The sequence below is a fragment of the Lissotriton vulgaris genome, chromosome 3_1, assembly GCF_964263255.1.
Source record: "Lissotriton vulgaris chromosome 3_1, aLisVul1.2, whole genome shotgun sequence".
In the NCBI taxonomy this organism is placed as follows: Eukaryota; Metazoa; Chordata; class Amphibia; order Caudata; family Salamandridae; genus Lissotriton; species Lissotriton vulgaris.
In genome coordinates, this window is record NC_141689.1 from 32,310,772 (window position 1) to 32,323,547 (window position 12,776).

The window sequence follows — 12,776 nt, forward strand, 5'->3', positions numbered from 1 at the left end:
GAGTCTCCCTCTCAGCCCAGTCATCGCCAAGTCCCGCTACTTCGTTCGGAGGCCACGAAGTCCCGCTCATCCAGCGCTCTGCCGGCTCAAATTGCCCCTCAAATCCACTTTGTGCGAGAAACGGTCGCCAGTTGCTCCCTCAGAGTCGTAGCTCACAGCTCAGGCGCCATCTTGGCTATCCCTGCGTCACCTCCTTTCAGCTCGTTTCACGGTGAAGGTGAGCTGTTGCGCCCCGATTTTCGATTCCTGCCTGCTCCCACGATCTTCACCTGCCCGGGGGTGAGTTTGTTAGGTGAAGGGCCCCTCTATATCGGGCAGGATGGGCTGTGATAGGGGATCACCCGCAGGAGCTCTGGTTCAGGCTCCCTGCTCCATTGGCATCCAGCCAGGCCCCCCACAGACTGATCCTCTGTAATGCCATTGGGCGCATAATCTGGTGCACAGTGACAATCAGCGCTGGCGCAGTCATCTATAGCACGGCCCGAAATATGATATCTTTTGTTTGGTCTTCCAATCGAGTAAGCAACAAAGATACTGGGAAGCTGCTGCTGTGAAGGCTCACTCGGAAATGTTGCAGTCCTCAGAACAAAAAGACTGTAATGCTGCCCCTGCTGTGCCAGTCATGCCATTCCTTCCTTGCCCTCACACGGGTACAAGTTGCAAGGCTCCACAAACATGTAGCATGCCTTCTGTGTGCATGACATGCACCAAAGAGTTTACAAACAGGCCTATTTTTGACAGTCTCAATGCCTCAGAGTGGCATAATTGTGTTCATCAACAGGGCATTGTCAACGTGTCCTTGCAACTTGCAGAACACCACATGCAAGTTCTATCAATGGGACGAGTCATCAGACTTTTCCTTCATCAGTCATAATTAGTAACAGTCTCTTGTAAGGTTTGATGGAACACAGCATTTAAGATTTGAATGGGTTAAACCAGCGTCCAAATGTAATACTGCGTTGGAAGACTGCAGATTAAGCAGGCATCCAAGTAGCTGACAATGAAGCATAGGGCACAAAACCACCACCAACTTCTGAATTGTAAATGGGATTTTATATTTATTGAGATCGTGGCCACCATGTAGCCTGATATATCATCCAGTCTTGACCATAGGTCCAATATGGTACAAAACTTTCCCTTTTATAAATATTTTCCCTATGTATCCATCTTTTTCTTTCCATACCAACCATCTGTAGCTTTCCTACCCATGCATCCCCTACCATTTTTTCATTCAACTGATCACCCCGACATCCATGCATGTACAATGTATTACAATGCAATAGGTCTCGCATTTACGAGAGTTTAAGCTATCGGCATTGTAAATGTCAATCCCTTTTATTTATCAGTTTTGTAATTATCACATAAATAAAAAACATTGTAATGTACAATGCTAATAGCTCAAACTCTTGTAAATACGAGACCTATTTCCTTGCAAAGAAGCAGCCGCCATTGTCCCGGGCTGCTTGGAAAGTGAAAGCACCCATGGCACGCTGAAGGTTGCAAGGAACCCTTTTCTGTCGGCAGTAGGAGATGCAGTAGGAGAAACTCATTTGAAAACCCGCATTAGATTGTGCTGTGCAGCATGAGGCATAAGCGTGCACCAGGTTCCGTGTGTGAAAACCAGCCAAGTGGGAAACCCGCATTAGAGTGTGCTGTGCAGCATGAGGCATAAGCGTGCACCAGGTTCCGTGTGTGAAAACCAGCCAAGTGGGAAACCAGCATTAGATTGTGCTGTGCAGCATGAGGCATAAGCGTGCACCGGGTTCCGTGCGTGAAAACCAGCCAAATGGGAAACCAGCATTAAAGTGTGCTGTGCAGCGTGAGACACAAGTGTGCACAAGGACCTGTGCCTTAAAACCAGCATTATGGAAAACCAGCATTAGAGTGTGCTGTGCGCGTGAGACATGAGCGTGCACCAGGGTCCATGAAAGAAAACTATCATTAGTGTGTGCTTTGCAGCGTGAGGCATGAAAGTGCACCAGGATCCGTGTGCGAAAACCAGCCATGTGGGAAACCAGCATTAGAGTGTGCTATGCAGCATGAGGCATGAGCGTGCACCAGTCTCCGTGTGCGAAAACCAGCCATGTGGGAAACCCGCATTAGATTGTGCTGTGCAGCATGAGGCATGAGCGTGCACCAGTCTCCATGTGCGAAAACCAGCCATGTGGGAAACCAGCATTAGAGTGTGCTATGCAGCATGAGGCATGAGCGTGCACCAGTCTCCGTGTGCGAAAACCAGCCATGTGGGAAACCCGCATTAGATTGTGCTGTGCAGCATGAGGCATAAGCGTGCACCAGGTTCCGTGCGTGAAAACCAGCCAAGTGGGAAACCCGCATTAGAGTGTGCTGTGCAGCAAGAGGCATAAGCGTGCACCAGGTTCCGTGCGTGAAAACCAACCAAGTGGGAAACCCGCATTAGATTGTGCTGTGCAGCATGAGGCATAAGCGTGCACCGGGTTCCGTGCGTGAAAACCAGCCAAGTGGGAAACCAGCATTAAAGTGTGCTGTGCAGCGTGAGACACAAGTGTGCACAAGGACCTGTGCCTTAAAACCAGCATTATGGAAAACCAGCATTAGAGTGTGCTGTGCAGCATGAGGCATAAGCGTGCACCAGTTTCCGTGCGTGAAAACCAGCCAAGTGGGAAACCCGCATTAGAGTGTGCTGTGCAGCATGAGGCATAAGCGTGCACCAGTTTCCGTGCGTGAAAACCAGCCAAGTGGGAAACCCGCATTAGAGTGTGCTGTGCAGCAAGAGGCATAAGCGTGCACCAGTTTCCGTGCGTGAAAACCAGCCAAGTGGGAAACCCGCATTAGAGTGTGCTGTGCAGCATGAGGCATAAGCGTGCACCAGTCTCTGTGTGCAAAAACCAGCCATGTGGGAAACCCGCATTAGATTGTGCTGTGCAGCATGAGGCATAAGCGGCACCGGGTTCCGTGCGTGAAAACCAGCCAAGTGGGAAACCAGCATTAAAGTGTGCTGTGCAGCGTGAGACACAAGTGTGCACAAGGACCTGTGCCTTAAAACCAGCATTATGGAAAACCAGCATTAGAGTGTGCTGTGCAGCATGAGGCATAAGCGTGCACCAGTTTCCGTGCGTGAAAACCAGCCAAGTGGGAAACCCGCATTAGAGTGTGCTGTGCAGCATGAGGCATAAGCGTGCACCAGTTTCCGTGCGTGAAAACCAGCCAAGTGGGAAACCCGCATTAGAGTGTGCTGTGCAGCATGAGGCATAAGCGTGCACCAGTTTCCGTGCGTGAAAACCAGCCAAGTGGGAAACCCGCATTAGAGTGTGCTGTGCAGCAAGAGGCATAAGCGTGCACCAGTTTCCGTGCGTGAAAACCAGCCAAGTGGGAAACCCACATTAGAGTGTACTGTGCAGCATGAGACATAAGTGTGCACCAGTCTCCGTGTGCGAAAACCAGCCAAGTGGGAAACCAGCATTAGAGTGTGCTGTGCAGCATGAGGCATAAGCGTGCACCGGGTTCCGTGCGTGAAAACCAGCCAAGTGGGAAACCAGCATTAAAGTGTGCTGTGCAGCGTGAGACACAAGTGTGCACAAGGACCTGTGCCTTAAAACCAGCATTATGGAAAACCAGCATTAGAGTGTGCTGTGCGCATGAGACATGAGCGTGCACCAGGGTCCATGAAAGAAAACTATCATTAGTGTGTGCTTTGCAGCGTGAGGCATGAAAGTGCACCAGGATCCGTGTGCGAAAACCAGCCATGTGGGAAACCAGCATTAGAGTGTGCTGTGCAGCGTGAGGCATGAGCCTGCACCAGGATCCGTGCACGAAAACAACCAGCTGTGTGAAAATCAAGCATTAGAATGTGCTGTGCAGTGAGTGACATGAGCGTGAACCAGAATTCCTGTACAAAAACCTGCCACGTAGGAAGCTGGCACCAGAATGTATGCAGTGAGCCACCAGCGTGCACCAGGATCCGTGTACGAACAAAGGCACTAGGGGAACTAGTCCAGGATGTGTGCTGTGTAGCCTGAGACACGAGCGTGCGCCAGTATCTGGGTTCGAAAACCAGCAAGGTGAGAAACAAACATCAGAATGTGTGCCACCAGTGTGCACCAGGAACCATGTATGACAAGCATTTGCAATGGGTGTCGCATTTGCCAGAGTTTAAGCTATTGGCATTGTAAATGACATTGTCTTTTATTTATCTGTTTTGCTAATTAACATATAAATAAAAAGCATCGTCATTTACAATCCCAATAGTTCAAACTCTTGTAAATTCGAAACCTATTCAAAGAAGCGGCCGCTATTATCCCTGGCTGCTCGGAAAGTGAAAGCATGCACGGCGCACTGAATGTTGCAAGAAAGCGGGTTGTGGCCGCAGTAGGAGAAACTCATTAAAGAAAATAGAGGTTATAGACTAAAAAAGACGTATTGTGTAACAACTGAAGTAAAAGGGCCAGTCCTCATGAGAGGTTACAAATGAAGATAAGGCGGTACTAAGGAGGGACGTACAAGCCTATTAACGAATCAGAAGCCACCATTTACGAAGGACAATGACACAAGCCAATACGAAAGACAATGACACAAGCCAATGGGAAATATGGGAGGAGAGTTGGCGGGGATTCTATTCCGTGCTCCAATACATCATGCCACAGAGTAGCGCATGCGCTGCCCAGGCTCAACCTAAAGAATAAGTAAAAAACATTGTTATTTACAGCGCCAATAGCTCTAACTTCACAAAAGTATGAGACTGATTGTGTTGCCAATGCTTGTTTAATTAGCATGGACACAAAAAGATAGGGCAGCTGGTAAAATGGCAAGTACGTTGTATGAGTCAAACTAAACATGCACTGTTATTCAACTTATTGTGCACGTTATATGTTTGTCATTAACACCTTGTAACATATTCATTATATGAAAATCAAAAACTTTCTTTCCTCATTTTAATACTTTGCTTTTTTTTTACCTTTCCCCTTTAATCTTTTGCTCGGTTTGATATTATTTTTCACCGTATTTGAACCCCTGCCGTTGTTTCTATTCTCTTCCTCTCATGTTATTTCCTTACGATCAGATATGCTTCAGCAATAGTTTATTTGCTTTCTCAATATTTATTAACGTAATTGCTATTCCCATTTCGATTCATTCTATGTATTTCTGTCTGTCTCTCTACGTGCAAAAGTTTCAGGTGATTTGTCGCCAGAGCCGAGTTTGGCTTCCTGTTGAATCGTGTACCCTGCACTCGGCCCGAGCAGTGCTCAGCTTCTTCGGTCTCAGCCCTGCCCCGGCTGAGTTTCGTTTCCGAGAAGTGCCGAAGAGCAGGGGATACAGGATACCGCGGAGATACCACATATTACGCAACACGGCTTCAGTGCGCGCAGCCATGGATGCGCCCTGGTGTCCCGAGAAGCTCAGGAGCTTGGAGGGAAGGATGGAGTGCGCATTTGGCCCCTGGGGCGCGCTCCCCCCGCAGGTCCTGACCCGCTTCCTCCAGGACTGCGTCCTCATCCCCAGGGCCGAGACCTCCGAGGCGCTGCAGCAAGGGGTCCTCCCGGAGGTGGAGCGCGTCCTGGCGGTGGTCCACGGCCTCGACGCGCGCTTCGGACCCCACTTCCTGAGGTCCGGCAGCTACATCGAGGGGCTGAAGGTGTCCGAGCCCGACGAGTTCGACTTCCTGGTGCCGCTGAAGGGACTGGGCGAGAAGAGCTTCACACTTGTTTCGGGCCACTTGGATTTACCAGCAGCGAGTCCGGATGGAAGCTTCGTGGCCGGGACCCTGAGCCCGTGCGACAACCTGGGCTGTGCCACCTGCGGGACCGGTGGGAAGAGGGCCCCGGCAGACCTGTGCTCGTGGAGACAACTCGACGTGGCCGACCTCCTGCCCAGCGGGAGGTGGCTGCTGAAGCCGCAGAAAGTGATGGGCACCTTTAAGCAGAGCGTCTCTGAGGCCCTCAAGCGAGAACCAGGTGAGGCTCCGCGGCTCTGGGGCCAGGGCTCTGCCGCACACAATCTGGGGTTTATATGTTTGTTTCCACAGGGGGAGAAGGCAGGGCCGAGGCTTGCCGAGGTGTCTAGGACTCTTGAGGTGGCTGCACCCCACAATGGGCAGGTGCTGCCAGGGACTCAGTACCTGCACTTCTCTCACTTCAAACGGCGCGTACCACCTCTTCTCAACAGGGGGCAGTATACCCGAGCCCCCATTCCAACCTGTGCAGCGCAGAGTTCCTGCCTGCAGGTCCGTGCGTTGTTCCCACCCCCAGATTTACCACATGCAGGAACGAGTAATCTGGCCAAGGACACTGCATTGGGACAACGCAGGCCTGCATCGTGGACCTGCACACTAACCCGCCACCATCAGAAGCGGTATGGGCGAGACCACTATTGTCTCTCCCCCCCCACACATACCACCTGCTTAGGTGGCAGGGATTCTGCTCTGGAACAGGACTATACCCAGGACCACAGAACATCAGTATGGAGGACCTGAGTCACCAGACCCCATCAGTACCTATGCACCCAAATCCAGGCCAGCTCATAGGACCATATGAATGAACACCTTTTCCCATAGACACAGAATGGGTGAAACCCTTTGATACATCTGGCTCACAGTGCCTTACCGGCCCTCCTAAGTCAGTAGGCGCCCCAGAACACAACACTCCAGACCCTCTTACGGATCGCCGTAACGGGCCACCTTTCGTTCTCTCATTCATACGTATCCACAACAAACAAAAAAGAGACACAAAGAAAGTTTGCTATATTTATTGAAACTATTCTGCTCGAATTTGCAACAACTGCGCTGCAATTAAAAGACGTATGCAAATCAAAAATATGATTAGCACAATTAGCAAACTAAAGACAATGAAAAGGCCTGTCATATTCGAAGGTAACTTTGCCTACATTTATGCTCACTATAGCATCTCAGGGACTAGTGGGGGACCCCAAACCTGAATTACATAGGTATTCCACATTTCATGGGGTTTAACTCATACTTGTACACTACAGTTGGGGCATTACCCACAGTGCCAGTAATTACGGGTGTGGAGTTTGCACCTCCCCGGTACTGTGCAACTCATAATTGAGGTCCTGATGGGAGAGCCCCGGAATACTCATTAACAAACAGGCACTCTGGGTAGTTAGTGTCTGAACTCCTAGATTTCCATTCTAAGCCCACAAATTGCACAGAAGGACGTCATCAGGGGTACGGCTACTGTTGGTACAGTCCGTGCAGTGGCACCAGCCGACCCTTCACTGGAGGGGAGGGGGCTAGGTGGTATTATCAAAAGACAGAGGCAAGTGACAGGCAGGCACTGCATCCCAAGATGAGCTTATTCTGCCTTGATGTAGCAACATAGATTTGAGGCAAGTGCCAGGCAAGAACAGCACCCCTAGATGACCTGACACTGCAGTGCTGTGCAGCATCAAGTCAGAGGCAACCAGGGCTTTAAGTGGGCCGGGTCTCACCGGCAGTTTTTTAAAAGGGGCCTTGAAACGGGTCTCTATCAGGCTCTGTTTTGGGCCCTGGCACAGGCGGTCCGTTTTTTTTGGACTGCATTGACAGCAGGCACATCAATGTGTGCGGTGGCTCACACTGCTCACTTCTCACTAGTGAAAAACTTACTGCGGCATGACGTCATGCCAGGTGAGGCTTGTAGGGGAAGGGAAATCCTTTAAAAAGTCATTTTTTCTCTAGATTTTTCTTCTCTATTTGAAACTAAGGCGCAGCAACATTGTCGTGTCACCAGGGATTTAAATGGAAGGTTTTCAATATTATATACAAGTTATAGGTGCTGCTGATTTACCTTATGCAACTAACACCATTGACAAAGCCAATAGTTCTGACTTCTTATAGGTATGATGTTCACTTGTTGTATCACATATCTGGATGTACTGACAGAAACAGCAAAATACAAATCGGGCGACACACTATGCTAAGCACAGAGTTTTAGCTTATGTGTTTTAAGCCATGCCCTCGATTTCATTGGCCACCCCCATTTGAGAGACCCCCAAGTTTTTTTATCCCTCTTAAAGCCATGAAGGCAAGTAACAGGTAAGCACTGCATCTCCCCCATCCCCTGTCATGAATCTGCCATGCTGTACAGACTATACTGCAGACTAATGCTCATGTAAGTTGAGAGCAGCTGAAATGTTGTGCATGTCTTGGTGACAGTAACCGCTGATCATCAGTCGGCGTAGTGAACTGCATTTACAAGTAACGTTCCAGTGAAAACACGCCAGTATTTATCTTAAAAGCACGGGTATCCTGGAGTGCTCTAGAGAGTCACTGAACAGTGACAGGTGTATGGTGTCATGGGCCCTAGGCCCACATGCTAACATGAAGTGACAGACACTGCAGGCATGCTTAGTGAACTGGCTACGAGCACGTGCACCCGGGCCCTTTTTATTAATGGGTTGCATGTGTGCCCCCTCCCACAAGGGAGTGGTTAGCAACTCTGTGTCTGCTGCGACACTAGAACATGTCTTGCAGGACACAACATTCCTCCCAAATTTTAATGAAGACCAAACACTTACTAGTCCAACCTTTGGGGATAAATAACAATTAAATATACACCACAGGGGCCATCAGCTTCTCGTGTCAGGCAGCAGGAAGACAGCAGACAAGGACTGGTGACTCTGCCTGCAGCAGGACGATCTCGGTGGGCACTCATGATTTAACCTGAGTGGTCCAGGACACGAACAGTGGCTTGGAGATGTCAGCTGCACTCTTGTAACATGCCAGTGGAAACATGCCCTTTGTTCCGAGGTGGCTCCCCTTCGCTGACGTAGAGGTTGGTATGTGGTGGATACTAACAGTTCATTAACTGGGTGCGTCAAGATCATGGTTGGAGTCCATGGTGAAAGTTCACAGGCATGTTGCAGGATCGACTGATGCACCTGTTAGGCTATCTTGCTGAAATGTCTCTTCCAACTCTCCCGCCTGGGTAGGCCCTTGGTCGGGGTTGGAATGGGACTGCTTGTGGGCTGCACTGGGGCTGCATGTGTGCTGACTGGGGGCAGCTGCAAGACCACCAAGGAGCTAGCACCTAGTCGCTCGCACAAACCTCAGGGATGGATGGGTCTTGGGCAAGACATGCTCTCGCTGCCGCAGTTCAGGTATGAACCCGGTTAGCAGGTAGCCTCTGGCCCTTCTTGTCGGCTGGTTTGACAACGGTGTAGGACTCCAGTCCATGGTACTCTTGAGATGGTATCGTTTGATGCACTTGATGAGGACTGGCGTGATGGCATTGCTAGTCTTGTGGTGAATCCAGACAACAGTTGTTGATGACTTGCCAGGATGGTTGCAGGTCTTTAGTCTTGAGTCGATCACCTGAGGCAGGGAGTGGCCAGGTGCCCCAATTTCCATTGAGGCAACAGTTACATCCCATGCACTTGGAATCTTTGGGCTGTTAGGACGTTGGTGACAGGGGCGTGATAGACATGCTGAGAAATATGAGGCATGAGACTCTGTTCGCGCAGGCTTTGAGGCTTACTTTCTGTCTCCTGCTTGGGGGTCACCAGTTCCTTCTCTGGTTGTCACCCCCTTCACTTACTGTTAATGTGTCAGGATTCACTCCTTTTGCAGCTCGGGCCGTCTTCATCATCCGGCCCGGCCACTCACAACTTCTCCTTATGAACTTTGTCAGACCTGGCACCATTGGCATGGGTCTCCCTTCCATGTTTCTGTTGCTTCATGTGTTTTTGCTTGTGTTAGATGCTTTGGGCACTGTGCCACTGCTGTCCAGTGCCACATTACAAGTTCTCCCGACTGTAAATTAATGTATTGATCAGTGATTACATGATTGGCTTGTTTGGTTTACTTGTCGGACCCTAGTATAGTGCACCAAGTGTGCCCAGGGCTTGTAAATCCAAATGCTGCTGGTGGGCTTGCAGCACTGGTTGTGGCACTCACAGAAGCATCCTTGTAAAATGTGTCTAAGGTCTGCCATTGCAGAGCCTGTGGGCAGTCTGGTACTGTCATGCTGTCTGAGCAAGTGCACCCACTTGCCAGTCCCTAAACCTTCCCATTTCTACATATCAGACACCTCTATGGTAGGCCCAAGGGCAGGGTGCATTGTAAGTATAAGGTAGGACATGCCCTGGTGTGTGTGGCATGTCCTAATAGTGAATTACAGCCATTTTTGTTTTTCACTATTGCAAGGCTACCTGGTCTCCATAGGCCAGAATGGGATATTAGATTATTACATTTTATAATCCTAACTGACTCAGAGAACATGGTAGAAATTCGAGTGTAGTATGCCTGAACTCAGAATGATCAAATACATCTTTTAGTGAAGTTGGTTTTAACATTCTGTGTTTGAAAATACCACTTTTAGAAAGTAGGTATTTTCTTGTCTAACTGTCCCAGCCTGCCACTGCTAGGTTGTGTATTCCTTGTCTGAAATTTGAGTGATAGGGCGGGGGGATTCCAGGAGACAAGGTGAGTACGCCCAGTGGTGAATAGAGAGATCTGCATCTAGATGGGAGGGAGGAGTTACACCTGGGACCTGAATAAGGCTGTGCCTGCCCCCCACAGTGCTGGCGCCACCCCCTGTGGCGTGTTTGATGTCTCTGCCATGCACTGTGAAAGGAGAGAAGGAATCATGTCAACAGAGTGCTCCAGGGCTGTGCCTTTCCTCCGCAATGCTGGCTCCACCTCCTGTGGGGCGTCTGATGTCTCTGCCCTGCACTGTGAAAGAAGAGAAGGAGACCTGTAAACAGAGTGCTTCAGAACTGGTTTGGATTGGGCAAAGGCCCCTCTGCCCTCAGAGGACAAAGGATTTTGGGATATAAATATTGGGACCCTGATCCCAAGAAATTAGATCACTTTTGGACCACAAGAAGAAACCTCTTCTGAGGAGAGGAACCTGAAGAAACTGAGGAGAGACTATTCCTAAGTTGAAGTGCTGCTTAGGGGATTGGCCTGCAGTGGTTGCCTGGCTGCCAAAGAGAGGAGAAAGAACTTTGTGTGCTTTAATTTCAACTTGCAAGGATCTCCAAGGGCTTGGAGCAGAGCTTGCCTCCTGCTGAAGTCTCAGGGACAACAGACTTCACCCCTCCAGCTCCCCAGAGTTCTTTGGAAGTGAATGCTGCTGTTTTGAGCCTTCTGAGGGACTGCGTGTCGCAAGGAGCTGGAAGCACGACTCAACAAGAAAGTTGTGTGTCGCCGTCCCTGCCGTCGCATCTCTGAACAAGGGTGTCGCAGCTGGAGCTGTCGTATTGCACCGCATCGAGGGAAGCGTCTCGCAATGAAGAGGAAGCCTGTCACTGTCACTGCTGCTGCCGTCGCATTTTTGAGCAAGGGTGTTGTCGCTGTCATATTGCACCGCATCGAGAGAAGTGTCTCGCAACGAGAAAGAAGGGTGTCGCCGTCGCTGCTGCTGCCGTCGCATTTCTGAACAAGGGTGACACCGCTGTAGCTGTTGTATTTCACCACATCGAGGAAAGCACCTCGCATCCCCAGAGAAGCGCGCCGCCGTCACATTTCTGAACAAGGATGTCGCCGCTGTAGTTGTCTCATCATGCGGAAGCTTCTCGCAAACGTCAGAGAAGAGTGTTGCAGCTGAGGCTGCTGCCGTTGCATCGCTGAACAAGGGTGTTGCCGACGCAGCTGACACATCAAATCGAGACTTCTTGCTTCATTGGAGAAGCGTGCCGCATCTGGAAGATCTTCACGTCTTTATTTCTTTGCACCGAAACTTTGCCGCATTTCCATCGCTGCAACATTGCTTGTTGTGGAAGCGCAACGCATCGTAAGGTACATTGACGCAAAGTGTCGCATCTTAAGAACTGATCTGAACTAAGATAAAACTACAATCGTAAGTATAGTATTGTGGATGTTTGTCATTTGTGGTCTTGTGTTAAGTCTATATAAAGAATACTTATTTTTAATATACAACTGTGTGGTATCCATCTGTAGTGTTGTCACTGGGTTACTGTATGTGGTCACAAATGCTTTACACGCTGCCTCTGAGATGAGGCTGTCTGCTCGTGCCAAGCTACCAAAGGGGTGAGCAGGGGTTATTTTAGGAGTGTACCCCCTTACCCTGACTAGAGGCAAGGGTCCCTATTTGTCACAAGTACCTACCTGTGCCAACTAGAGACCCCAAAATCTAACAACCGGTGGCCCAATGGGCTTGTAATTAAACCCTCAAATATCTACACTCTCGTCATTAATGCCAGCACTTCCATCTTCCTCTGAGAACTTAACTTTCAACAAGAAGACAGCAATGACCCAAACTCTACATCCATTCTAGAAAACCTCAAAAACCTTGGACTCACACAGCATATTACTGAACCCACCTACATCACCGGACACCTATTGGACCCGATGTTATCCTCAATCAGCAACATCACAGTCGACAAGCCAGCAACTATAACCTGCACAAACCACACTTTTGTCAGTTTCAACATACCCATCTCACACCAACACAGACCTACCACTACTAAAACTATCTGCCGTAGTTGCAAATGTATCACAGAAGAGGAGTAGCTTTCCACTCTTTCCACACACACTTGCGGAAAGTCATTAAAAACCTCAACAATTTGATTACCTCATGCACAGTTACCCTGACGCCCCTTAACAAAACCTAACAGCAAGGGCCCAATCACAGGCCAGCTGCTACACAGAGGAACTCAGGCTGATGGAAAGCCACTGCAAGCAACTGGAGCACAAATGGATAAGTCAAGAAACCACAGATAAAGACATCTTCAAATCAACCGTAAGACATACCACCAGCAGATACAGAACACCAGTTACACAGCTCTTGCAGATCGCATTGACACCAGCACTAACAGCAGCAAGAAAATCTTCCTCATCA

At 49.5% G+C, this 12,776-nt stretch overlaps 1 protein-coding gene across 1 annotated transcript in view; it reads left to right on the forward strand.

Moving 5' to 3' along the window:
* Window positions 1–5,259: 5,259 nt before the first annotated feature.
* The window catches only part of LOC147725872 (protein mab-21-like 3), a 164,346-nt gene continuing 156,829 nt past the window's right edge, over window positions 5,260–12,776 (forward strand). Inside the window, exon 1 of the mRNA XM_086962809.1 lies at window positions 5,260–5,930. Within this exon, the coding sequence (XP_086818935.1) occupies window positions 5,348–5,930 (583 nt within the window). The 5' untranslated portion in view covers window positions 5,260–5,347. The remainder of the gene's footprint in view (window positions 5,931–12,776) is intronic.